At 41.6% G+C, this 27981-nt stretch overlaps 5 protein-coding genes across 7 annotated transcripts; 4 read left to right on the forward strand and 1 right to left on the reverse strand.

The window, feature by feature from the left end:
• Positions 1–192: 192 nt before the first annotated feature.
• Positions 193–2555, forward strand: LOC124483821 (sushi domain-containing protein 2-like). Its single transcript, XM_047044359.1, has 6 exons — positions 193–434; positions 539–722; positions 991–1085; positions 1228–1404; positions 1945–2041; positions 2236–2555. The coding sequence occupies exons 1-6, from the start codon at positions 227–229 to the stop codon at positions 2267–2269; spliced, it is 795 nt and encodes a 264-aa protein (XP_046900315.1). The 5' UTR covers positions 193–226; the 3' UTR covers positions 2270–2555.
• Positions 2556–3780: 1225 nt separating this feature from the next.
• On the forward strand, positions 3781–6120 carry LOC124483822 (heat shock protein beta-1-like). Its single transcript, XM_047044360.1, has 3 exons — positions 3781–4529; positions 4953–5016; positions 5217–6120. The coding sequence occupies exons 1-3, from the start codon at positions 4139–4141 to the stop codon at positions 5377–5379; spliced, it is 618 nt and encodes a 205-aa protein (XP_046900316.1). The 5' UTR covers positions 3781–4138; the 3' UTR covers positions 5380–6120.
• A 2910-nt stretch (positions 6121–9030) lies between these two features.
• On the forward strand, positions 9031–15900 carry taok3b (TAO kinase 3b). Its single transcript, XM_047044351.1, has 8 exons — positions 9031–9415; positions 10651–10887; positions 11055–11183; positions 11676–11879; positions 12028–12267; positions 12685–12897; positions 13044–13226; positions 13604–15900. The coding sequence occupies exons 2-8, from the start codon at positions 10702–10704 to the stop codon at positions 13763–13765; spliced, it is 1317 nt and encodes a 438-aa protein (XP_046900307.1). The 5' UTR covers positions 9031–9415; positions 10651–10701; the 3' UTR covers positions 13766–15900.
• Positions 15901–18780: 2880 nt separating this feature from the next.
• Positions 18781–20307, forward strand: m17 (IL-6 subfamily cytokine M17). The gene is made up of 3 exons (XM_047045459.1): positions 18781–18896; positions 19180–19328; positions 19609–20307. The coding sequence occupies exons 1-3, from the start codon at positions 18860–18862 to the stop codon at positions 20071–20073; spliced, it is 651 nt and encodes a 216-aa protein (XP_046901415.1). The 5' UTR covers positions 18781–18859; the 3' UTR covers positions 20074–20307.
• A 1872-nt stretch (positions 20308–22179) lies between these two features.
• Positions 22180–27486, reverse strand: LOC124484525 (calcineurin B homologous protein 3-like). 3 transcript variants are annotated; one of them, XM_047045455.1, is made up of 8 exons: positions 27153–27478; positions 25938–26007; positions 25483–25563; positions 25039–25178; positions 24825–24886; positions 24358–24465; positions 23981–24028; positions 22180–23414 (listed from the first exon to the last, which is right to left on the reverse strand). In XM_047045455.1, the coding sequence occupies exons 1-8, from the start codon at positions 27214–27216 to the stop codon at positions 23337–23339; spliced, it is 651 nt and encodes a 216-aa protein (XP_046901411.1). In that variant the 5' UTR covers positions 27217–27478; the 3' UTR covers positions 22180–23336. The 3 variants fall into 3 exon arrangements, with proteins under 3 accessions (XP_046901411.1, XP_046901413.1, XP_046901414.1); XM_047045458.1 differs by lacking the exon at positions 22180–23414 and adding an exon at positions 23424–23770 and having other exon boundaries at positions 27153–27486; XM_047045457.1 differs by lacking the exons at positions 25938–26007; positions 27153–27478 and adding an exon at positions 25687–25930.
• Positions 27487–27981: the final 495 nt, after the last annotated feature.

Here is a 27981-nt window from a genome sequence, read left to right on the forward strand (position 1 = left end):
ACACATAGATATGTTGATTGTACAGCTGATAAAATCTGTACAGTTGATAAGAGGATAATGTGGAGATAAAGGCCTTGGTTTGTGTGGCTTGTTAGCAGCCTGTCAGTCGATGGCCTTGTCTCTGTAAAATACTTCAAAATAAACTCTAAATGTGAACTGTAAATGATCAGTCTGAACTCTTCCAGGTGTTTTTGTGTTTTCTCCCGTCCTACACAACGTGACGGTCATGTTTCCCAGTGGAGCGGGGTTGGAGCTTCGACTGAGAGAGGGAACCATAACAACCACTGTACTCCTGCCAGAAGACTTTCAAAACGCCACCCTCGGCCTTCTGGGAAATATGAACGATGACTCCAAAGATGACCTTGTAGCAAGCGATGGTCAACTTGTTTCCAATCAAAGTATACCAGAGGAGGTGTTTAAATTTGGGAAAAGCTGTGAGTTAAGATTCTGGCAACAAGTAAAATCGAGAACAACATGTTCCCTGATGTTGTTCTGTTTTATTTACATTTTGCCTTGATATTTTCACTTTCCATTACAGGGGCAATATTGAATGCATCCTCTTTATTCACGTACGACTCAGAGCACTTGTTGAACACGTATTTACATGCTCCCAAACACGACCCTGATTTCAATCCGGCATTTTTTGCCCCCGACGATCCAGGAGATGCTCTGTTGGGCCAGGCATCTGAGCTGTGCTCTGGAGATGGTTCAACGTACTGCAGGTACCATAAGCACCTCAAAAACAGCGAGTCATTCTTACTTTTGCTGCACTGTAAGAGCAAAATCAACTCTTACAGTGCTGAGTTTTATTTTGATCAAATAATAAAAATGAATTCAAATAGTAAACACTTTTATCCAAAGCAACAGACATAAAAAGGTGGATTTGAACCCACAACCTTTTAGTCTGGAGTGAAAGGATCTAGGCTATCACTGAGCTATACCCACAATTTATTTTATTTTCATAAACCCGCGTTTTCATCTGTGTTGCAGATATGACACACTGATGGCTCGGAGTCTGAGAATGGGCAATGCTACAAGGGTATCGTTTAACAGCCACATGTCCACAGTGGAGGATCTCAAATCAGGTAGGCAGCTGGATGACTGTATCTATTTTTCCACCTGTCACATTCAAAATCAATGCACGTTTTTTTAAGCCTCATCAAACCATGTTAATTCAATGGACACGTAGTGCTAAACAGAAGAGCCTGTGTTCTTATTGGTCCCGAGTGGTGTCCTGTGGTTGGCTCGCTCCCCCCAACAATGGTAAGAAGGAGGGGACCAGATATCTGGAGGGAGCTGTGGTGAAGATGTCCTGTGATGGCGGCTTTGTCCTGGATGGTCCAGGAGAACACAACTGCCAGAGTGACGGCCAGTGGTCTGGGGAAACCACTTACTGCGTGACAGGTAACGGAAAAGTCCTTAGAAACGTAGAACTCGTCACTGAAAGGGAAACCACTTACTGCGTGACTGGTAACGGAAAAGTCCTTAAAACGTAGAACTCGTTACTGAAATCCAACTGTGTGGCTCTGCCACATTATGTTTTAATCTTGTACGCATCAAAAAAGCTTAGGGTCTTGGGTTCCACTGTGAAACTCATTGTCATTAGGTATCTGGTTTAATTAGAGTTTGTACAGTATACTGGTGTCATCTGATCATTGTACTGGCTTTCTTTTCTTTTTTTACCTTTGCTCTTTGTTTCAAAAAAATTATTAAAAGTTCCTCACCTGTACTGATTGAAGCACATTCTCTACGTTTTCCTCCCTTTAGTCAAAAATACTTGTGGCACAATTATGTGTTGTACAAAGCTGGCAAGCAAGTGAAGCTATTTCGTAATGAGACTTCAAGACCTCTTTAGCAAACAAGAGACAATGAAATACCCAATAAAAGCAGTCAGAGTTGTTTTTCACTAAAGGCTTAACAAATGTGCTCTATGTTGTGTCACAGATAATCTCACCGGAATTATAGTTGGTTCAGTCATTGGAACTCTAGCATTAATCTTGATGATCACATCAATCATCCTCCACAGCAGGAAGACAAAAAGGTAAAGTATAAAACGAGTAACAGTATTCTCAGGATAGCCTGGTTGGTTTAAATCCATAGTTGTGACTGAACATCTCAACCTTTCCTTAGTTTCATAATATGATTGAAAATCTAAGCACGGAGGGATCGACTGTAGACTCTAAATCCAAAGTAGACTGCTGTCTGTTCACTGTCCTGTCTTTCTGTCTCACACAGAGAAACATCGATTGTGCAAAGCAGCGCTTTCTGAAAGCAAGAACATTCTGAAAGTTCTTTTTTTTTTTTTTTAAAGGATCAATAACCAACTTTTCGTCAGCGGTCTAAAAACACTCCTTGTTTGTTTTTGTATACACTACTGTAGTTTAGAATCAAAAGGAATGAATGGATCAATTTTAACTCACAGCAGGCCTATTTTGTGTTGTCCTTACACCCAAATGTTTTCAGCTCTGCTTGACAGCCTAATAACTATATTTAGTTAAGCAGCCCACTGTGTGTAAAAATGTTTTTACTGTAATATCAGACAATATTAAAAGTAATTTAACATATGAATGATTTATCTCACTGACAGTTTATTTTTGTGCTAACAGTTAAATGCTCTACAGAGGTAGTTAGCTTTCCTGATGACAACAGACTTTGACTAGAGTTTACATGTCATCGCTGTGTGGTTATTATGCTGTTTCCTTTTCTGCTACAATGACCCTTAGCAAGACTGATCCGTTACTGCATGTGCCATGGTCCCATTGGAACTCTGGGCTAAGCGTGTCTGTAAACTGTTGACAATGTCAAAGTCACTGACATTGATGAATAGACAGAGTATGAGATCACGTTAGGTCATCCGATAGGCACCCCAATGACATGCTCCTATGACATTCCTTCACCCAACATTCAGTGGTAAACTTTGATGATTTATGGACAGCTCCGTCTGCAGTGGAACAGAGCACAGCAGCCATTACGACACAGGCCTTTCGTATCAACATTCCTCACCAACTCTCTACAGCGTCAGACTATTAGACCTATCGCTCACCTCAGGGTCCAGATCCAGAGGGCAAGAAGTCACAATGTATGTGACTAATTACATGCTCTTACTAATCACATTAAAATAATTGCATAATAAATATATAACAGTAAACCTCAAATGCAATTAGAAATCAATTCAATAAAAATAAAAAAAGTTGATGTTCAACAAACAACTTATGTAAGAATAAAAACATGTTTGGGTTTGTCTTATAAAAGGAATTTAGGCGAAGAAAAAAATCACAACATTGTTATCTCATTTGCTATAGTTATGCAACTATAACTTCATTAACCAACTAAAATTCGATGACTATTCCTGAATCATTAGGAACACAGGATGTCCTCTCATTGGGACAAAAGAACAAATACAAAGGGCAGCATTGATGCAAAGCTACAAGCCCTAAACCAATGTGAGTCTCAGGGTGAATCCGAGGTACTCTACAGTGGTTAAGCAAACTGTAGGTCATGTTTTGCTGCATTCGAGACAGAGCTGAAAGTGCTCATGTTGTCTGGAGCCTGACGGCCTGTCTCTGATAAACGTACATGTTGTTCCCTCAAATAGCAGCGGTCTGAGATTACTATGGAGAAGACAAAGAGCACCAGTATGTGACAAGACTGCAGAGGGCATGCCTGAATAAACCCCATAGTTGCTGTGGCTGGAGTCATCCGCCAGCTACTTGGCATATACGCCCCAAAGCTATAAATATAAATGATTAGCTTTATCCTCTCCCAAGACCCAGAGCAACGGTGGAGCGACACCCCTGCTTGATACATCAGCTCATTGTCATCCCATGGATAGCACTTGCTGTTTGATAAGTGCCAAAGGGGATGAGCTGGGTATATAAAGGGTGTAAGTGATGCTTCACTGCTCAACAAAGCCAGCTTGTCCAGAGAACTCCTTCTAACTATGAAGCAGTCTTTCTGAACTGTTTGGGAAAATAATAGTTTGTCCCTCTGTATGTGGTGTCATTCAATTTAACTGAGTCACTGGAATAAGACAGATAAAAACCTTATTTGCCTCCCGTGGGAAAGGAAAAGGGAACTTTCGTCTCTGAGTTTTGGTTCCTCTGGTAATACTTTCCATCCACTTCTGCGAAACGAAGCCATGACCGACGACAGTCAAATTCTTCCCCGTCCTCTCTTCCGGCGAGACGAAGACTGGGATCCTTGCCGTGAGTGGACAGAGACCGGACGAATGTTCGACCAGGACTTCAGCATCCCTCTTTTCCTGGAAGCTGGTGATCTGAGCTGGATAGACTGGGCCAAAAAGAGGATGGCATCCACCACCTGGCTAGGGTACATGCGCTCGCCTCACTTCAGCCCCTCCTTAGCTCACCCTCCTGCTGTTGGGGTTCACAGACCCCACGTACCTCTGATCGCAGGAACGTCTGAGATCAGGTCCAACCAGGATGGCTGGAAGGTCAACCTGGACGCTAATCAATTCTCTCCAGAGGAAATAACAATTGTCGTCAAGGGGGACTTCCTGGAGATAGCAGGTACTTGTACTTGTTTTTAAAAGGAAATTATGAAGAATGCGCAGTTAAACAATAGACAGTTTCCAGGTTAATCAACTGCTATGTTGACTTGCTATAATAGTTCTGCACACGTTTGCAAGTACTGCAAGATTTCCATGTAAAGTATGGCATGTAATATTTATATTTGGCGATTTAGCTCACATTATTCAATTAAATGGGTTGTTATAACGACCATTCAAATCAGGTGAGCTGTATCAGGGAAACATCTAAAACATGCAGGACAGCGGCCGATGAGGACCAGGGTTTGACATCCCTGGTTTAATCCAAAGCATAATACAGTAGAGGGAAGATTTGAACCTGAGCCCTTTTGATCTATGGCCAAGTGATTTAACCACTGAGCTGTACCCTTCCTGCAAATTTTTTCACAATTTCTCTCAAATTAAGGAAAACATAAGGAGAGACAGGATGAACACGGAACCATCTCAAGGTGCTTCACCAGGAAATATAAGTAAGTCTTCATTGTAGATTTGATCCAATTTAGGTGATCAAAACCATTTCTTGTTTAATTGCAATTGGTTTAGTAGAATGTTAAACTAAACATCCTTGAAGGAATGTGTTTGAAATGTCTTCTTACAGTATGTGGCAATATTTCAATGTAAAGTTTATATAATTATTCTTATGAAGTCTAAATTGTGCATCATCTTGCAGGCTGCCACAGGGGGTGAACCTGCAGCACATCAGCTCCTCTCTGAACAGTGAGGGGATTCTGTGTGTGGAGGCACCCAGTCCAGGGACTACCAGCCTCAGCCTCCCAAGCACTGACATTATCATCCCTATTCAGATCAAACACGAACTGGAGGGTGATAAGTGAGGCTGGTGGTCAGGCATTGCATTTTAGCATTAGTCTTAGAGCACAGTTCGGATGATGCTTTCCAGACACACACTGTTGTTCCTCATGTGAATGTTTAGCAGGCTTTTGCAGCATAAATGCCACGCACAGTGACCACAAGCTTGTCTTCCCTTACGGGATACAGTGTGTGCTGTTTTGTAAGCCTTCTATTGGACAAGAATAGAGTTATGGTAGTTTTTTAACATGGGCCACAACTGTAGCTAAAGTAGAATGAGAACACTAAGCCAAGACCAATTGTTTATTCTAAAACTGTTGTGCTGTAGTACCTCCTCAGTTTAGTTTCTTTGGGATTTACAATGAAGAATGCTACAAAATAAATGTATATGCATAACATCTCTGTCTAATAAAATACTAGTATAGTAAAGTATGAATCATCCCTAGTGCGAATCTTTGGATTTTAGGACTTTGTTTTGTTGGGAAAAATCTATAGGATAAACAGGGTCAATGATTGAAGTCAAACAAGCGAAACAGGAAGATAACACTTGTGTTGCGTGTGGGAATGTGTGTTGGTCTAACTGTTTTTCTGGACCATGGAACCGGCAGTTACTGCCGACCCATCACACCCAACCCTGTTCAGGGTAATCTAGGGGACAGGCTGTGCTGAATTACAAACTACTTAATGCATGATTACTTGGTTCAATTGCTAGTAAATGGAGTGGACAACATGTAAATAAACAGATTACTAAATAATTGTCTGATCAGTGAAGGAGCCACCAGCAGCTGTGGAGAGTGCTTATTTTGAAACATTTAGAATACAATTTACTGTATGTTTTGATGTGAACAGTGGTCCTGTGGAAAGACAAACATCAACAAACTCTTTTGAAATGTCAGCATCAATTAATTGCATTAATTTGGCATATTATTATAAAGGTTGGCTTTCTATTATGAGTATACATCTTTTCTATGTTGTGTAGTCATGAATCAAACACACTATACCGATTCTGTAAGTGCCATACTACTGCCCATTAAACCACACATGATTTCAGGGCAATCTTGAATGATGTCCTCAAGGTGGAGCTATAACAGTTGCCTAGAACCCCTCCACTCTGGTGACGTCCATTACAAAAACATGTTCTGTCTCTAGTAGCCACGGTAAACAACAAAGATGGATATAACTTTTTTCTTCATGAAAACATCAAATAGTTCAGTAAACTATATCCTCTGTTGTTTTTTACTGAGTTTGTTAAATGTTTATCATTTTGGGACCATGCCATCATCATGGTTCCATAGTTTTGGGCAGGTCTAGCTAAAAATAAATTGAACAAAGTGTAGATAGAGGGTGTGTATTATAGTACCCATAACACAAGCACAGTCCATAATTGGGTTGTCATCGCTGTGCCGGCTCTACAGACAGAAAAAAACTGTAACGTAAAAGAGTCAGATGGCTGAGCGGTGAGGGAGTCAGGCTAGTAATCAGAAGGTTGCCGGATCAATTCCCAGCCGTGCCAAATGACGTTGTGTCCTTGGGCAAGGCACTTCACCCTACTTGCCTCGGGGGGAATGTCCCTGTACTTACTGTAAGTCGCTCTGGATAAGAGCATCAGCTAAATGACAATGTAAAATGTAAAAGGTGTTGGCTCTGCCATTGGTATTCTCCCCAATGTGTTTCCACAACAAAAAAACTAAATTGAAGGTAGATAACCCTCTCACATACAAGGCCATCTAGGAGGGCATGTCTTGAATAACACTGGATCTGGAACACAAGTTCACTATGGAAGGTATGCAATCTTTGCTTTCTGCTGTGATGACAACAATTATGTTTGACCCTCTCTGTTGGAAGACAAAAAAAAAATAAAAAAACAGCTAGCCATTTAGTTTATTAGCTAAGAGGCAGATAATATATATTATATATATAATATATTATATGCCTCTTGATTATAAATATATATATATATTCTTTTGCAAAATAAATTTACATTTAATTATATTTCTTGTTTTTAAATAGATTTTAGGATTAGATATACTAACATTCAATGATTCGTATGCTTAACAGTCTTATCACACAAAAAATCCATCATACAGAGTAAATGATTTAAAAGCCTCACAGTAAGCAAATCTTTCACGATGAAGCTCCTCTGAAGGAGAAAAATTAATTAAACCAAATCTGTCTCCATGTACTGTGTAACGTTTGAATGTATTTATAACCTATTTTAAACAAGATGAGGCCTGAGGTAGCAAATATACACATAAAACACACATTTACAAAATGACAAACTCTAACATGGAAGTATACAATACCTTAACCTCCAAAAAGTCACACAAAAAAAATTCTGTTCTGTTTTTATTTTTTTATTTTATTTTTTATTCCCCTTAGTATTAGCTAGACCCCCCTTAGTATTAGCTAGACTTTGCTCCTTTTGTATAGTTAGTCCACATATTTAAGTTTCAATATTCCTATATGTTTAATGTATGCACCTCCCTGCCAAAGTAAATTCCTTGTTTGTGCAAACATTCATGGCGAATAAAATCCCTTCTGAGTCTGTTCTGATAACACAGAGAAACAGTGGCACCAAGTGTTTTATTTGAGGATGACCACATCCTTAAAATAAACAAAAACAAAAGAGGATACTAGTAATCACATTCCATTAATCAGCACAATACAGTAAAATTACTTTGGGGGGGGGTCTATGGATGAGGCAGATCTATTGACAATCATCAATATTTAGATTGTGACGTTTGTTATGATAGCTAGTGTTTATTAATTCTACTGTAATTGATTGTGTCCCAGGTGATTCACCATGTTGGCTAGCAGTTGACTCATCCAGTGGATCGTCATCAGTCAATATACGATTGCACCACACAGAAAAGAATGAATCAGAAAAATGCTTATTTATACGTTTTTCTGTATTGTTCCTCAGCTCATGGTTTTCTTTAACACATAAGCAACGTACTCAGAATACGCTGACTGTTTGTCCAGTTAGAGTTCTATTTTTCATAAATGTTTGTGTTTGTTGCAAAGGTCATAGTTTAATGTTATTGCTTCTTCAGACATACAAAACAGTCTAGACATATCATTTTAAGAAATCAAATGCAAATCGTTAATTTGCTGTTGTGGATTATTCTGGTTGGATTTTTGTTGTTGTCATCTAACAGCATTTTTTTGTCCAATTGTGTTGTTTAATTTACCAGTATTATTAATGTGAAATCATGCAGTGTCTCTTTAAATAAAAAGGGAATGAGAGACAGAGAGAATGAATACAAAGAACTAGAAACTACTACCTTGAGAAACTGAGGATAAAATCTCATATTAAAAATGCTTTGGAATTTAGATGGAAAATCTTTCAAATTACAATTTACAGAAAATAAATATATTTAGGATTTGTCTGTATTTGAATGTCTTGTATTCATAGACTATGCCACATATAATCATGGGAACACAATAAACACATTTCACTCTTAATTCTTTTTAAAATGTTTTTTTTTTTAAGGAGATGGACGAGAACATTTTGTCTCAATCTCCATCTTCAAATTGTCTTTTTCCTCCCCCTGTGTTCCCTTGATTGCCTCCGATAGGCGTTGCATAATTCACCCTTTCCCACCGGATCCATTTGGGCCCTCCTCTCCAGGAAGAGGGGACGCCAGACAAGGACTGCCTTCAGCAGCTGCCTCTCTCTCTCTCTCTCTCTAGCCCCGTGCCTGCCGTCGCTCTGCGATGCCCCGTTCATTTTTAGCGAGGAGCTGCAGGCAGTAGCGTGGGACCAAGCAGAGGAAGGATGCATTTAAAGCAGGATGCGTGCCGGATGCAGGGAGAAACGCTTGTGTTAGCAGCAGCAGCGGCAGCAGCAGCGGCAGTAGCGGCGAGTGCGGAGGGCCAGGGCAGCGACCACCCTCTCTCTCTCCTTCTTTTCCTCCCCCCCTGCAGGACCATGCTGGCGTGAGGGATGAGGCTGTGCACAGAGACGCCAGGCCAGAGCTGCGGCCTACTTCTTCTCACAAGAGCCGGGCTCTCGACTGCAAGATCTGTGAACGCGTCGCCACCATTAAATCAGCATCTTTGGTATGCGGGCTCCCTCTCTCTCTCTGTTTCTCTGTCTCTGTCTCCCTCTCTCTCTCTCTCTTTCTCTCTCTCCCTCTCTCTCTCGCCCCGTCGCTTGCATGAGAAACAGAGAAAGGGGGCCCGCTTCGTCCTCTCAGCTGCACATCTGTAGTCATGGCAACCGGATCCCGTTTTAACGGGGTGTCATTTTTCCATCCCTCCGCTTTCGCTTCTCTGTCTCTCTTTCTCTTTTTCTTCTCTCAGCTGTTTGGCATTTCGCAGACGTTTTTTTCTCTTTGACATCTGTATCACGAGGGCGGATGACATGTTTTTGTTATCTGTATCAATTAGTGCCTTGCCATGTTTTCACTATCTCTGTCCTAGAATAGCAGGCCTGCAAACAAGCGTCATAACCAAGCTTTTCATTTGAGGCTAGTGGCTACAAATGTCTACATACTGTATGTATGTATTCTATTCTAGAATTGATATTCATGGCTTCAGGTAAAACTGGGGTACCTTGTTATCATTTAAGGCCAGCTCATATCGTTTGGTTGAATATGATTTGTTGGTGTGTTGGCTATGCTACAGTATGTAATCAAGAGTCAGATTAGCTATGATTAATCACAGCTTTTTACTGCCCTATGACGACTATTGAGACTATTTTAACATCTTCAAGAAGCTATCCAATGTTATGTCTGCATGTGTACTGAGGATTTATAGACACACAAGTATTCCATGAATTGCTTGAGTGAATTAATTAATTACACTTGACTGCATTTTTGTGACTAAGAGTCTGTAGAACAAAATATTATTATTTTAATTCCAAACATTATTCAGTTGTTAATATGAAGTATGTTATTCAGGCTTAGAATAACTGAACAAAAGACTAACTTGCTGTGATGTACTGCAAGAACTACACCACCAAGTCAGTCTAACAACTAAGAACACAAAAAGATGAATCAAAGCAAATTATGTAGGCTTGTTCCACGTGGCAATACCCCTCTGTAACCCCTAACCCTCTGTAACCCCTGACCCCTCTGTAACCCCTGACCCCTCTGTAACCCCTGACCCCTCTGTAACCCCTGAGCCTCTGCAACCCCTGACCCCTCCTACCCCTGACCCCTCTGTAACCCCTGACCCCTCTGTAACCCCTGACCCCTCTGTAACCCCTGACCCCTCCTACCCCTGACCCCTCTGTAACCCCTGACCCCTCTGTAACCCCTGACCCCTCTGTAACCCCTGACCCCTGTGTCCAGGTCACCGGGTAGATCCAGGAGCATGAGCAGGATTCTGAGGCGCGGGAGCAGATGTCTGGATACAAGCGCATGCGGAGGCAGCACCAGAAGCAGCTGATCGCCCTGGAGAACAGGCTGAAGGCAGAGATGGACGAGCATAAGCTCCGCTTGCAGAAGGAGGTGGAGACCCACGCCAACAATACTTACATTGAACTGGAGAGGTTGGCCAAGCGACACACAGCCCAAACAGACAAAGAGGTGAGTGAGACAGATCGGATTTATCACTAGACGAGAGGGAGGGGGCTGGGGTGCACTGATACTGGACTGGTGACATCTCTCGATTAGATAAACAAACTCGCCCCATCAGCCCTTTCGCCGATTCAGTCAGAATTTGAAAGGAGACGAGAACCGCTGTTGATTCACAGATCAAAGCAGCTTTGGCGGAGGAGAAGAGGACTCAGCAGCAGATCTTGGTGCAGCAGAAGAAGGAGCTGACCACCTTCTTGGAGAACCAGAAAAAGGAGTACAGGCTCTGCAAAGACAAGATCAAAGAAGTGAGCATGGTTATCGCTTACGCTATGGTTATCGCTTATCGCTATGGTTATCGTTTATCGTTGTGTCATTAGACGGGGTGTCAGACGCACTTACCTGGATAGGTAGAATTAGTGACGGGGAGATTCTCACATGAGTCAGTTCACAGGGAACCTCTCTAGCTCACAAGCTCCACCTACAGACAGTTCATGTGTACGGTATCTTTTTAAAGATTTATTTTTGGGGCATTGTAACGCTTTATCAGACCGTTTGTAAGTGAAGCGTGATGGGAAAGGCAGGGGGAGAAGTGGTAAGGCCTCAGCCTGTACTATGAGCAACCGGGATGCCCCCAGGGTATCCTTAACAGTACTCCAGAAGGGTTAGGGTTAGGTGAGGTGTCCTTGACTTATCATACCTTGAAGTTTGTGTGTGTGTCTCGACTTCTCATACTGAGAGTACGTGTGTCTGAAAACGTGCGCCCATGTTTTGCGCGTGCGCCTGTGCGTGTGCCGCAGGAGATGAGCGAGGACCCCAGCACCCCCAAGGAGGAGAAGCAGGAGCGTCTGTCCAGGCACAAGGAGACGGTGCAGCGCTCCCAGGCCGAGGAGGAGGCATACCTTCTGACCCAGCAGAGGCTGGTCTACGACAAGAGCTGCCGGTCTCTCAAGCGCAGGACCCTGGTCCGGAGGCACGAGTTTGAACAGGAGCAAATGAGAGAGGTGAAGGAATAACATGGATGCGTTGTAAACATAAAAGGTGTCTCAGAGACACAGTCTATACACATTTAGCAAATATGTCTCACAGAGAGCATGTATGTCTCACAGACAGCATGTGTGCCCCTCCTCTTCCCCCTCCTCCCCCCACCAGGAGCTGAACAAGAAGAAGACCCAAAAGGAGATGGAGCAGGCCCTGATGATCCGGCAGGACGAGTCCACCCAGGAGCTGGAGAGCCGGCAGCTGCAGATGCTGCAGAGGCTGAGGCTGGAGCTGATTGGCCTGCAGCACCAGACCGAGCTGGAGAACCAGGAGGAGTACAATGGCCGGCGCCAGAGGGAGCTGCACCGCAAGCACGCCCTGGAGCAGAGGCAGCAGCCGCGGAACCTCAAGGTGAGGGGAGAGCGCCGGACGAGCGACATGGGAGAGACCAGCGTGACAGGCAGGGGGCCGGAGACGGTCTGCTTGGCTATTGGTGGGATGGAGATTCTTTTTTTATGGGGGGGGGATTTTGTATAACCATACCATACCCAGATACGTGTCCCGAAGTCATAGCGTAACGGTATGTGTTGTGTGGAGTGCCTAGGTGCAGATAATGAAAAATGCCATCACGGTATACTATCGATTTACGTGTGAACCAGGTACCAACAAACATTCATATTATGTATGTACATGTATGTATGATAGGAATGTTTTTTGGTACACATTCATACAATGAATGTTTCCCAAAATGCATTGGGATTTTGTTGCATACTTGGCTGATTCTGGTTGGTTGGTGCCCGTCTGACTTCCCAAATCTCCCCTGTGAAGACGCTGGAGATGCAGATCAAGAAGCAGTTCCAGGACACCTGCAAGGTGCAGAACAAGCAGTACAAGGCCCTGAGGAACCATCAGCTGGAGGTCGCTCCCAAGAGCGAGCACAAGGGCATCTTGAAGAGCCTAAAGGAGGAGCAGACGCGCAAGCTGGCCATGCTGGCCGAGCAGTACGAGCACAGCATCAACGAGATGATGGCATCCCAAGCGGTACAGCACCCCTCTTCTGCCAGCACGCACACAATACCGCGACCCCCCCCCCCCCCCCCGCCCCCCCTCCCACACATACACACTTTGGACCCGTCACAGTGTGTGGGCACACCCTCTCAAATCTGTCCCTTTGCTACTTTCCGCAGATGCGCTTGAACGAGGAGCAGGAAGCGGAGATCCAGGCCCTTAAACAGCAGCTACAGCAGGAGGTGGAGTTGCTGGACGCCTACCAGAACAAGACCAAGGCCCAGACGGAGGCTCAGCACGAGAAGGAACAGCTGAAGCTGCAGCAGAAGGTCTCCATACGCAGAGCCCACCTGGAGCAGAAGGTGCACTTTTCTAATACTGGAATGTTCTGTTCTCCAATCTGGTCTGTTGTCCAATATTTTACTGTTCCAATATTCTATTGTTCCAATATTGTACTGTTCCAATATTCTACTGTTCTAATATTCCACTGTTCTAATATTGTACAGTTCCAAAAATTGCACTGTTCAAATATTGTAGTGTTCTAATATTCCACTGTTCTAATATTGTACAGTTCCAAAATTGCACTTTTCTAATATTATACTGTTCTGGCATATTGTAATATGGAATTGTACCTTAGTTAGCTGTGTAAACCTCTCATCTCTTAGCGTGTTAAGATTGATCGTTGATCTGCTGACCTCACCTTATACTGTACTTCCTGACTTGTTGCTCTGGGGTGCAGATTGAAGAGGAGCTGGACTCACTTCAGAAGGAACGCACGGAACGCATCAAGCAGCTGTTTGAGCGCCAGGAGAGAGAAATGGAGATGTTCGAGGTGGAGAGCGCTCGGCTGGGCTTCGGCAGCCTGGGGTCTCTGGACTTTCCCAAGGAGGAGGACAGATGAAAGCGGACGCTGGCGCGGGGGACGGGACTCTTCACGGCAGGACGCCGGGCGCGGACACGCGCGCCCAGGCCGTTCTCACCGTCGCTCAACCGCCAGGTCTCCGACACGGCGGCAAATCCCTGACAACTCTCTCGTCTCGCTTTCTGCACTCTTTAGGTATCACATCGCAGCTTCGAAGTGTTACTGGACGTGTAACGACAAATTATTTTGTGAAACTTCAAGGGGGGGATGCAGCAAAAAGATAAAAAATATCCAACTACACAAATCAAACCAAGTGGATGTAAACTCAGAAAGTAACGCAGCGGAGATTACAACAAACTAGAAGAAATGACGTCATACTAACTGACCAACCCTTTTGTCCATACCATTGGTCCTCCTTTTTTGGTATGAATTGAGTCAATTCAGGAAATTTTTGTAAAAAAAAAAAAACTTACAAAAAATACATAAAAAAACGAGCACTTTGATATGTTTCAGTATGAGCCCATCGTGTTCATATGATGCTAAACATGTATATCACGAAAAAGGACTGTGTGGAATGTGAGCAGCGGACCAGCGAGCCCTGTGATTGGTTGCTTGATCTGTTTTTCTCAGAATGTGAACAGTTATGGATGACGGTCTTTGAATGAAGTCAGAGCTTGTATGTAGACAATTTTATTGAGTTTTTACATACTTACATATTGTGCTAATTCATTCAGTATAGTCCTTTGCTTTTTTTTTAAGGATTACGGTACTTTATTTTTCCTTGTTCAGTATGTAGGATTAATTGGCATCCGTTTGATCAACCTGTGTATTTTTATCACAATGATTCAACTTGGTAAAACTGCTTATTATTGCATGCACTTTAAAGACAAATTCAGGTTGTGAAGTGAAGCATGAATCTGTCAGAGATTTTAGCTGTTTGTAAATAAAAGTGGTCATAGCCTTTTGTTTTAAAGCCTACTAGTACTGGACATAAGCTCCATGTTTAAAATGACAATTTCACAAATGCCTTTATTTAAGTTGTGCCTACAAAGCTGTTTTTATTTATTGTTATTTCCTTTCGGTTAGCACGGCCAGCACCATTGTTTCATCCATCCAGAATTGTGAATCATCTAATGTTCTCTAATCAAAGGTCTTGTAAAGGAAAATGGTGAGAATTGTGCTGTATAACTTTTGATATGAATATTTGTATATGAGAATATAGATAGAACATACAAAAGCATTGGTCAACTACTAATGACAGAACTTTACATTCTAAGATTTTTTTTTCTTTTCATATAGAACATACATTATCATACTGTAGTTTAACGTACTTATAATTCAAACCAATGAAGACTTTTATCCGATTGTATACCTTAAATGCAGTTCAATGGTATCACAGTACAACTGTTCGTACATTGATCTTTTTAATATGTCTGGTTATAGTTAACTAGCAGGTGGTTGCTATGATCTGGGTTGTATTCAAGTTATTGGTGTTTAGTCATCAGATTTACAATGTTTTGCAATGTTTTCATAGATATTGAACAGGTTGCACAATGTGTCCATTAGTGGTACCAGTAAAGGAAAGGGGGTTTGTTTGGTGCTTGATTTCTAATACCACCATTAGCCTTTGTAGGTTTGGACTCAGATGGTAGGACTGAATTCAAAGCCTGTCTATTGGTTTTGCCTACTGCTCCAAAAAAGTGTGAGCAGAAACCAGACTCGATTTGAAATACAATTGGATGTGAGATGTTCAGATCCTTGACTAATGCTTTATTTAGCTTGCCACATGCAATGAAATGAAAGGGATTGTTCCCAAAAAGTATGTCAACTTTTTAAAGCTAAATACAGCACATTTCAAGCATTTGATATGAGAAAATACTTTCAAATGTATCTGTAGTGTACTTTGACCAAGGTCTGTTTCACACATGTTGATACACCTGTTGAATATTGAGGTCTTGAATGCAACCCTGGTATTTTGACCATGGCTCTTCTCCTGCTACTTAACCAGTGTTTGTTTCTATCTAAGTGCCAGAGCTCTAAGATCACTGTCATGCACCCCATGGTGGTAGATTAAAGAAATGGTGTAAAACACTAACCCACAGATACAAAAGAGATTCATTAAATTCTAAATGCAGTTTCATGTGTATTTCAATGTACATGGTGTATGGCTAACGAGAGGCATCCTGTGGATCATTGCTTATGACCTACTCATAGGGCATATTGAGTGCTTGAGGCTATGACTGGAGCTGCACTCTGGGACAGGAGTTGACTAAGAAACGCTTCATGCTTTGACTTAGTTCTGGAACAGTTTTCCTAATTTACTCCTTCGGACAAAGCACGGTATGAAGTCAGAGGATGTCTTGTGTGTTTCTAATCTTTCACAACTTGTTGAATAAGCTTCATGACATACAATGTGGCGGTTTCTCTCTTTCTCGCAGTAAAGCCCTTTGTTTGCAGACAAACAACTGGACCTTTGTGGTTGTATTGGTTTAGACCCATTATAACAGTCTTTGCTTCAGTCTTTGGAAAATTACGTGGTTCTATTTGAGACTGGTTCACACATGCAGGGAACTGGTTCTGTGGACTTACATGATTAGAAGATGTATTTAGCTAGAATAAAAAAGGGGACTTTCCTAAACAACCTCACTCACCATTTCCTGTGTGATACGGCGAAGAAATAAAAGAGATTCTCTTGAAATAAGATGTGTTCATCAGCATCCTGCAACCCCGATAGAATAAAGCCACATTTCCTTCAGTGTCTTCGATTCCATACTGTAGCTTTCACTACATTTATTCATTCTGGATGTTTTAATCCGACTTTAGCAGCAGAACATTTTGGTACAGGAATCGGTCATATCGTTAAATTGTACTTTGCCATTGGTAATGGAGAGTCAGGTGGCTGAGTGGTTAGGGAAACGGGCTAGTAATCAGAAAGTTGTCGGTTCGATTTCCGGACGTGCGAACTGATGTTGTGTCCTTGGGTAAGGCACTTCACCCTACTTGCCTCGGGGAGAAAGTCTCTGTACTTACTGTGAGTCGTTCTGGATAAGAGCGTCTGCTAAAATGACTAAATGTTCAAATGTAAGGTCATCCTGTCACACACAGACACATGACTTTGCCAATCAAAACCATAGAAGGTTTAGTCCCCTGTTGCTGTGAACTGACACAGGGAAATTACCTGTTTCCTTGATGCCCTGTGGTCTCACCTACATTGTAAAACGTTGTTGGGAAGGGTTTTTTCTTCTTTTCTCTGTCTGTCTACACTGGCAAGAATTCAGCTGTAACCTTCTTGAAATGTCAATGCTCTGCAGCTGCAGCATCAGAAACTTCTGGAAACTTGGAAAGTACCAACTCAGGGATGGCGAGGTGGTGAGGGTTGTGGTCTACTCTTACCTGAGATATGCTGACAAAGTTGTGGTCATACAAGTTCCCCCAAATGTTTTATGTGCGCTGGTGTCTCAGCCAATGCACAGAACCCTTGTTTTAACCCAACACACTGTTTAAGCCTCCTTAATGATAATGTGTCAATTTAGTACATGCTTTTGTCCAAGGCGACGTTTAGTCCAGGGGGCCAGATTTGGACCTGCAATCTTGTAATGCAGCAGTCAAATGCCTTGACCACCAAGCTATACCCACCGAACTGCCAATCTTGCTAATTGCTCTTGAACCTTGTGACGCTGATGTCAAACACCATTTGACATTAAAGCGGGGGTTGACAAAGGTTTCCCACTATACAGTATTGATGTCATTTCAGCATTATTCTCTGAATGCTTAGAGTACATGAAATCCTCTGCCTTTGTTATTCATGTTGTTTGGGTATCAAATTCACCTGCAGCTTTCTTTGCCTGTATCGTGTGACAGCATTAATTCTTTTATCTGGCGATTTGCTCGCTAGGGGCCTCTCTGAAAACGCTTTTTAACAAAGAACTGGGGATTCTGACAGCATATATTTCAAGGTCCTCAGGGTGTGTCTCGTTGCTGACTAAGAATGGGCAGTAACCCAATTCTGGTGTAATTACGTTTTTAGCAACACCGACCCAACTGTTTACGTGCTGCAGAAAGTCACTGATTGGGAAACCTCCTTCCTGTGACATGACAACTTCCTGTAGGGTCACATGTCACATGGAAAGGCTTTGTATGGACCTGAAACTGTGTGAAGGGTGTTGACCTGGCACAGCCATATAGTTTTCCACCATAATATGAATTTCCTCTTTTCGCTGTACTGTTGGTTTCAGTGTTTACACAATACCATGACATGATATGGTAGCCTCTATATGTGCAAAATGTCAATGTAAAAAAAAAATGTATGCCTTGGGACATACACAACACAAACATGTTCTACACATCTTACACATCTAGGGGGCGCCAGCAACATAGGGTGTGTAATGAAGGGGTGAATGAGTGGTTGAGTTCTGGGATGGCAATTCTATAGAAATACTTGATTACTGACGTTACTACAGTCAAGTAGAACCCCAAAATATGATCCATTGTTGTTAATGTGTGTCAATGTTTACATTTGATTCAGTACATTTCCAATGTACAGGAAACCTCTCCTGTATACGCAGTCACTGTTGGTGAGTTAACACACCTGACCGGCAGTGAACTGTCAGAGCCGTGGATGCTCTCTATGGGCTCCTACTCATGTAGTAAGATGAGATCTGAAGAGAGAGAGAGAGAGACAGCAGAGAGAAAGAGAGAGAGAGAGAGCAGAGAGAAAGAGAGAGAGAGAGAGACAGCAGAGAGAAAGAGAGAGAGAGAGAGACAGAGTATGAGAGATAGAGACAGAGAGAAAGAGAGAGAGAGAGATAGAGACAGAAAGAAAGAGAGAGAGAGAGAGAGAGAGAGAGAGAAAGAGAGAGAGAGAGAGAGAGAGAGAGAGAGAGAGAGAGAGAGAGAGAGAGAGAGAGAGAGAGAGAGAGAGAGAGAGAGTGAGTGAGTGAGAAACAAAAAGGTCTGAAAAAAAAATATTTCTGGGAAGTTTAGTTGCTTCACAAAGAGCTGAGCACGTCACTTCCGCCGGTGACAAAACTTGTGGTTTCAGTCTTTTAAAAAAGTTTTATAGGGGAGTGATCATGACAAGTCAGTGCACTTGGCCTAGTCACAGCGTGAGGAGTAAGTGGTCATGTAAAGAATATGTATCCTCAGCTGGAAATATCTCAATTGGCAACAAGTAAGTGATTTGACATTTACATTTTTAACTATATTAATTACATTTTACTATATTTCAAGTGACACAATGTAGAACTGTTACACAAAATGAAGAGTTTGGGAGGGAAAAAAATCAGTGTCATAGCTTTATGGCGTGTGTAAGATCATGGTGTCAGGTATTACACTTTGCAAATGTCAAAGTACAATGAAATGGCAGCACTCTGGTTTTTAATACAGTCCTGTATTTAATACAATATACTCTGTCCAGTGTTATTAACGACCATATTCTGTGCATCTCTTTCCAGCCTTATTTTCTTTTCTCCTGGTTATGGTGGTTGATGCCAGCAGAGCTGGTACATCCTGTAGGAGCCAACCATGTGGAAGTTCCCTGCCAAGGAGTTGGAAGCTGACCAGACTCTTACACAAGGAATCCGCTGACCTCTTAAAAATATATGTAAGTTGACCAAAATGACCAAATGCAGGTCATCTATTCTGTTCCCACTGATGTTATACTCACTCCACATCCTGTTGTAGAGCTGCTACTACTGTGTAGACCATAATGAGTAGGTGTAAAATGTTTTTTTGTTTTTTTGTAATTGATGGATTAGTGTTTTAAACATGTCCCCCTCCCTCCATGGTGGATAACATTGAAAACTTGACTTGATTCATTTCAGCGCTGATTTGTGTTGGATTTTTCTATTCCCTTCAATGTTTTCCTGTTTCTTGACCCGTAGAAGACCAGTCAAGGAGACCTCTCCGAGCTCTTCTGCAAGATGTCGATGGACAACGTCCCTGACCCAGACATATCGGGCCTAGATCCATCAGCGCGGATACAGAGCATGTATTCCAACACCCAGATATTCCTCCCACATCTCCAGAGAGTGACAGAGCAACAGACAGACCTGCAGATCATCTCCAGTCCTCTGCTGAGCAAACTGTCCCAGGCTTACAGCCGTACCAGCAGTTTAGGCAGCCAGATCAGTTGCATTTATCAAACGTTCTTCCCTAACAGTCCACTACTGGAACCCGTTGGGGTACCCACGCCCCTGCCCCTGTCACAGAATATCTTCCAGCAGAAGGTTTACGGGTGTGTGGTCTTGAAGAGACTCAAGGAGTTCCTGTCAAACGCAACCCGTGAAATAAAAGCGCTCAAACACCAAATATGCACGAAGGGGACTCAACCAAACGTCCCATCCTGACTGTGACTGAGAATGACGTCAGACTAAATTAAATACCAGACTTAGTATATATCTATTTATTTATTTTGTATTATTTATTATGTGTGTGTTTGTAATGAATTGAGGTATATTATTTTGTTAATTTATCTAATTACTCAGCACTTTTCGATACTGTGTCATGTTAATTGTTGATATTCGCTGTAATGCTGCACTTGTCAATAACATGGCTTGAAGACGGTTATTAAAAATGATATATCTTTCTACATCTTGTCTTTCATCATTGATGCATAAGTAATGTACTTTGTCAATGAAAATGTTACCTCCCCTGTTGTCCCTGACTGCAGAAGCAGCACACTACAGCAAGGCAGCCCAGTTTGAGAGACACTTGCATTTCAGGAAGCTTTTTAGACGCTGAGCCTGTGATCTCACCGTTACACTGACGCATATCTCGAAGACAGCACCGCATCAGATAGGAAACATTTTGTAAAACTGGCGGGCTGTCTGGCCAGTCACAAGGCATGGGTGTGTTAGTGTGTGTGGGGGTCAGATCATGATCATCTGTCTGCGTGGTTCTGTGAATGTGTGTTTATATATTTATACTGTATGTGCACATATAATATGTGTGTTTATGGGTGTCTGTGTGTGTATGAGTTCAGGTCATCTTAGATCATCAACATTTAATGCAACCGGTGTTATCACCACGAATAACAATTAGTCATAACTGTTGCTCATCTCTCCAAGAGATAATCTTCCGGCGCATCAGACAAAGGCATGTTCCAAACCTACAGCCAACCACAAGTATTCTCGAGACCACAAGCTTGTGCAAAGCTGGAAGTCAGAAAGGCCTTCACTCTAGGTCATAAATCAACTTCCTTATTTTGACATTATAGTGCTTATTTAGAATCTTTAGTCAGGTGCTTAGTCTGGGCCACGTCTTTCTCCACTTGCAACTGTGGAACAGAATGCACCAGTAGAACTGAAGGCACTGTTGTGTACTGTATTTGTTGTCAATATATACTTTGATCTCCAGCTGCCTTGATACTACAACATTGATAAAGCACGAGTAAAGCTTGAAAGGTGACATTTCTAACTATGGTTTCCATTTGTGTCCCCCAAAGTTATTTACTTAATTATTTAGTGATACAAAACTTAATTTGGTCCACAGGATAAAGCACAAGGATTGTTTCAAAGGTGACATATTAAACGTTGGTTTTTATTATGTTTTTTATAATATTCTATACAGTTTAATAATCAAACTCAAAGACGTCACTCTTAACGATCATAAGCAGCTCTCCAGCTCCTCCACACCTCAGGTCCAGCAGAGAACAACAGGCTGTACCTACTCAGGATGCAAGACAGGAAGTATGACAGATGTGTGATCTTGCACTTTTTGAGTTCCATGTTGTTTAATTATAACTTGTTTAACTACTTGCTCTTATGGTTCTTCCCATTGGCATGTATTTGCTTTTCATAATGTATGCTTTATGTTTTGGCTACTCGCAATATTTTGGGGGCTCTGGATGTCTTGGATCTCATTGTTATGATCAGTGACCTATGCATTTTTGTAAAGCTCTCTTTTGGAAGTTGCTTTGGATAAAAGCGTCTGCTAAATGAATCAATGTAAGTGTGATGTCCAGGGAGAAGAGGTCCATGTCTTTCATAACAGCAGGCAGTGCAATTCTCCGGTTATTAAAAACAAAACGCATGGTGTTTGTGACCCACATGGTCTCATGTCAAAGGGTGATTCCGGGGTTCAGGTCTATTACATACAAAAATAAAGATCTATTCTCAGGAAAACAGATAAGTAGATTTGTTTTTCTTCTCAGAAGCTCATTCATGGCTTCACAGAATAAAATGAGGTCACACATTAGGTAGCCTGTAAGAGTGTAACATGTGAGGAAGTGTTTAGTTGTGGTGTCTTTGATGTGGGTGAGAAGCCAGTCTGTGGATCTTAACCATACACGACTGCACTGAGTTGACTGCGATGATGACGGTTAACGTAATTTGGGTCAGTGGGACATGTACGTCTGCGACCTTAAAAAAAGCATCAAATGTAATTTGTTCATTAAAAGTAATTTCAGTTTTTGAGTAAGGACTATCATCATTTACAAGCTTGCTCTTTTAAAATTTAAATTTTTAAATAATTTTTATTTCACATTCCAGTGTGATTTCAGTACTGTGCACAGATGAGATTAAAAAAAAAAATAATTTAAACATTTGCACTGTGAAAATGTTGTTTAGCATTCAATGTGAATTTAAGGACGTAAACAGAGTTATTGATATCTTTGGTCTCTAGAGGGCAGTAAACACCAAACATCAGTTGAGGATCCTGTTCTGGACATTGTATCGTCAGTGTACCTTCAGGGGGGTATTCCAGAAAGCAGGTTATGCAACATAACCAGGTAAATGAACCCACCAGCTGATTCACAATGATGCAGCAACCTACTGGCAATGTTGCTACAATGTTGGGATTCAGCTGGTGAGATAACTTACTCGGGTATGTCACATAACCTGCTTTCTGGAATACCCCCCTGATCTCTTTGGTCATCACAGGAAACAAAAACACAATGACGCAAAACTTGCTCAAGGATATTCCGTTTCTGGAATTTTGAAAACATTTGGAAAAATCTAACGTGTTTAGTACAGTCCTGCAGTCTGCTAGGTCTGGTTTCTAGTGTTTTTACAATAGACAGAACTGTACTGTAAACTATAGAATAATTTAATTTCACATTGACTGGTAAAACATAAACAGGCTGTGCAGAAGCCTTAACAACTAAACAAATCCATTAACATTTATATCCAAATACAACAATTTATAACAGTCTGAGTTTGGATATAGTATATAATATATATTGCATATTGGAGGTGACCGTATTCCCATTATTAATTGACATTCAGCATCCTCACCCTGCCCTGTTTTAACTTTTACATGAAAGACTAATTATTGCTTTATGAGATTGACTGTAATCTATAGTTGAATAGTATGCATCCTATTGTTATTATTCAACAATGGGTATATATCCCTGCATAAGACAGCATGTTTAGCTACATGCTTGTATAGTTATGCATATGTAAAATGTACCAAACATCAACCTGTTCTTAATGCTTTTAACAACAATAAAAAGTGTTAGTATCAAGGCAGCTGGACAGAAAGACCCATTAACCAAAGAGTTAACACAATCAGTGCTGTTCAACACAACTAAAAGTGTGACCTCCTAGCTTACAGAATAGAAGAGGGTTCCAGGAAGAGAGGCAGAATAAGAAACAGGCATCACAGACAATCTTCACTTGCATAGTGTGGGTGTGTCCATGTTCAGAAAGCGTATGTTCATCCTTGTTTCTATCTCAATGCCCTTCAGTATCTACAAAATCAATGTGAAAAAAGTGACTTATTTCCCATAGCATGGGACCATCTTAAGCATAATATTTTTTACAATAAAAATTATAATTGTATTTACAAAGCACGTTTTCGTACAGAGATTGCAGCTCAATGTGCTGTACACAACATATTGTAAATTCCAAACAAAAAACAAATCAATAGTAATATTGAAGTACAAAAACAACAGCACATGCAAGAAAAGGCAAACCATGGTAAATGGTCAATAAAAACAGGATCAGTGTAAGAAAAATAAAAAGCCGAGCATGCCAATTGATTTAAATAAGCTTCTTGAAGGTGTTAATAGTTTCTGCTTCTCTGATAATGCTTTGTAGGGCATACCTATGGGGACATAGAAGCTAAAAGCCTACTCACTCAATAAATCAATAAATTAATCAATATAAATCAAAGCCAATCCAAAAAAGAACAGACAATTTAACCAAAAAGAGGTCAACACCGTCCTTTCTTGGACAGTCAGCAAATAATCACAATTTAAAAAAACAACAACCTTGATTTGACACAAAAGTAATCATCAAAAATCTATGTACATACCTTGAGGAAATGCTCGAAAGTGATGCCCTCATAAAATTCGTCCGGCTCCTAGAAATGCAAAATTATAATTCACTACAGATACAAACACTATGCTACACTCCATCCAGTTCACCACTAATATCATATGGACAGGAGGAAGAAACACAAGTGGGCCTTTGAGATGATAAACAAGTCAACCAATAGTGGAGAAAGGAAAAGATACAAAGAGATCAAAAAATAGAAGAAAGATTGCTTATGAGTTGTTTAGATTGAATATAGGTGCTAATTTGTAGGCATCTGTGAAGCCATCAGTGACATTGCTTGTAAAAACAACAGACAGTCATACAAATACAATTTAATTTGATTTGAAAATGTTATATATAAAAAGGCTACAGTACCATGTGGCCCATAGATATGCTAGCCACCTCCAGCATGGCCGCGTCTGCGATGCCTTTAGCTGTCTCCTTCTCCAGGGCGCTGCTACGAGAGAGCAGCTCCTCCACCACCTCCACCCATGCAGGCGCCATGGAAACAACAGACACAGAGCTCCGCTAAAGCAATTAGCTTCTCCACGTCATCACATTGATTACCTCACTGCCAAGTCATGGTGTATGTAATTAAAGCTAAGTTAAACAAACAAGGTTTATTGCACAGCTATTACACCTGTTACAGCACTGTAGCCATGTTGGTCTACCGTTATGCTTTAAAAAGCATACAGTACCTCAAAAAACACCTTTGTGCATCAAGTTAGGGTTGTGGTGGTCATTAGAATAGTTGTTCCTAGGCTTCTAATAAACCCCATTAAAAAAAAGTGTATTTTAATTGTAATTTGATATGGGAGGCCAGAGGTAAGATAGCGGCTCACGTGTCTGTACTCCTCCAGAGTGATCGTTCCGTCATTGTCAGTGTCGTGCATGTTGAACAGGACTGTAGAAGGAGGAAACAGGAAGTTTCACACCTTGTCATTTCTCAGCAGACGGCTTTAGCAATCCTGTCGACATGCTATGAATATCCCTTTCTTTAGTGTGTCAGTGATGGTTTGATTGTGTGTTTTGTCAGAGGTTAGAGGTGTGACTTGCAGCGTAACTTCTCCCTCCGGACAGTCTCCTTCTGCTCCTCCGTCAGGTTCAACGACGGAGGTCGGAAGTGGGACATGACCACGAGGAATTCCTCAAAGCCGATTTCCTCCACCATCCCCACTTCATTCTGATGGAAGTTTCTATACAAACGCAGATAACAACAAAAAAGCAACTCAACCTGAAAATCTAGAATACGTTTTTAAAGGGTGCACTACCACTGAGATTGGGTGCTTTGTATAAATAAAAGTTTTCTGTCAAGTGAGCGAGGAAGTTGCAGTATCTATCATGTGGTGCCCAATGGTGGGTATTCCTCTCTATGCCAGACAGTGACATTTGAGTACATAAGACATCTTGCTTCTAGCATGACCAAGAGAGGATGACTCAAACTTGTACACACAACCATCTGTTCTAATTAGCATATATGTACAATAACAAACAGTGTACCTTTTGTCAAAGAAAGCCTCTATGATCTCAGATCGAATTGGATTGCATGCCAGATCTGGAATCGCGTTGAGGTTGTCTCTTCTGCACAGCAGAGGTTTCAAAATAGTTCAAAATAGACCTTATCATTGTGTTCAAAAGTACAGTACACATCCAAAACTAAACTGACAGGGTCTGTTCTAGTAAACTGTGAAAACACGCCCCAACCTGTTAAGCTGCTTGCCACACACACAAAAATACAAACTAAAAAAGAAAGGGTAAGAGGCAAGGCACATTGAGTCTGGATTAAGAACGCCCACACACAATGGAACTGGAAAAGTTAGCATGACAAGGAACCAGCAAGGCTGGGCATCTGGACTACGGAACAGCAAAACAGTGGCAGCAGGGTGAAAGAGATCTGGGATTGGGTTGGGCCCCGGTCAGAGTACCTTCCCAGCCAGCAGAAGGAGGCTCCTCACCTCAGTGTGTCCTCATTGTGACTTAGCTGCTTGAATCTCTTGTGCAGGATTCCAATCTGCTCGAGGGAAACTGCAGAGACGTGTAAACAAGGAGGGCCATAAATCCCAGACACAAGCAGACATTTTAGCTTAGCTCAGCGGTTAGAGCGTTTCGACTGTAGATCAGCGAGTCACAGGTTCAGATCTCCCCTCCGCATTGGAGGAAAGCGTCTGCTAAAATACGTCGTTATTACTGTACTTGGTCACACAACATGGTGACAACACAAGGCACTGCAGTACGTGTACAGTATGCAGATTCGATGACGTCTCCGATCGTGGCGGATTTGAGTATTCAGATGCTTATGTAAAACCTTGCTACTCTGGACATTTGCATCCTCCCTTTCCTGTCTGCTTCGTCCTCCCTTGAAAGCAGCAGGAGAGATAAGGCTGGCACAGGGAGAGCGCTAGACCCTGCATGGGGGAAGCAAGCCAGCTCCGTCTGTCCTGCACGACCAGACTCCACTCTTTCTCATGTGTTGCCTCTGCGAATGCTGTAAACAAAAACTCTCATTTATTATGCACCGCAACTCTGCCAACCCTGGGCTGTAAAGTTACATAAGCCACCTGACTGAGTGCTATCCCACATATTACGTAATGTTTGAATTATTTACAACCTGTGTAAAGGATGGTTTTTCCAGTTACTTCAACATATTTTTGTTTTCTGCATAAAATTACAAGGAGTAGACTTTCTCAAGACCGTGCCCTCGTTTTTCCTGGGATAAAGTCACAAGGAGGACATTTGCTAGTTTTAATAATAGATTACCAAACAGCTGTGTCATTGTCATGTGCTGGCTGCTCTTCAGAGTGAAGGAAAGGAACTGAAAGAAGGAACTTCACACATCCTAATTTGACACCTGGGTCCAACCGATAAGGCCTCAACACAACACGTTCATATTTGATGTACAGAATCCTTTTTGTTTATCCCCAATTGTTCATGTGTTATGGGTAAACAGGAATACCAGTTTTTATGACCATAAACAAACTTGAACTTGAACTATTGCGTATTTAGTTAACAGCTTACCAACTATTTAAGTTTTAACTCAAACTTTGCACCACAAAGTGTGAGGTACTACCAACAGAATGCAGCTTGAACGTGCGGTATGAGAAACATCAATAAGATATTAAAACCCCTCACAACAATACAGACATTTCATCCATTTAATCATTTATACTTACATCCCGTCTTCTCTGCGAGATCAAGATATTCGGGTTCCCCAGGAAACGACTGCAAGGCTCCCATAATTAGAGAATCCCTTCTGCCGACCAATCCAAACGCGTGAATATGAGAGTTGCACTGGACAACGCTGGTCGGACGGCAGCTAAAACAAAAACACTGGTTCAAGTGATATCGGTCAGTAACAATGGCCAGCCAACTTCAGTAACAACTAAGATGCTACTGATGTTTAAGATGCTCTTAAATCCGCCTGGTCGTTCGATTCATGTTGCCATCCTTCGCAAAACGCGCACTTCCGCAAGTTTAAGACAGAATGGCGATGCGACAATTCTGCGGTAGTTTATGCATCATTCACATCCACTGATAAATAATCTTGAGATGTATCAAATGACTCATGAGTAAACGCATTCAGACGCATTCAAATTGTGAAGGAAATGTGCATGTCTACATTGTTTGAATGTATGATGTGACAAATTATACAGCATTTGGTGCAGGCCAACATGTTTCTGCTTTGTAAGGAGCAAAAAACGTGACATTATTAAATAGCCTCCTTTTTATCGGTTATAGCCTACTTATTATCGGTAATTCGTATTTATTATATTGAAGAATACCGTTTCAAGCTAAACCATCCAAGTACCATTTGAACTGAAAATATATACAATTCTTTATTGTACAGTTTATCAAACAAATTATGTGAAATGTAATTCAGACAGATGGTCAATATAGAACATCTCTATTGTAGTAGCCTACTACAGGACGATAGATGAAAACGTCATATCATAGAGCAACCCATTCGTTACATTCAAACGCATGACTGTTTTAAAGAGTTAT

The sequence above is a fragment of the Hypomesus transpacificus genome, chromosome 22 (genome assembly GCF_021917145.1).
Source record: "Hypomesus transpacificus isolate Combined female chromosome 22, fHypTra1, whole genome shotgun sequence".
Classification (NCBI taxonomy): Eukaryota; Metazoa; Chordata; class Actinopteri; order Osmeriformes; family Osmeridae; genus Hypomesus; species Hypomesus transpacificus.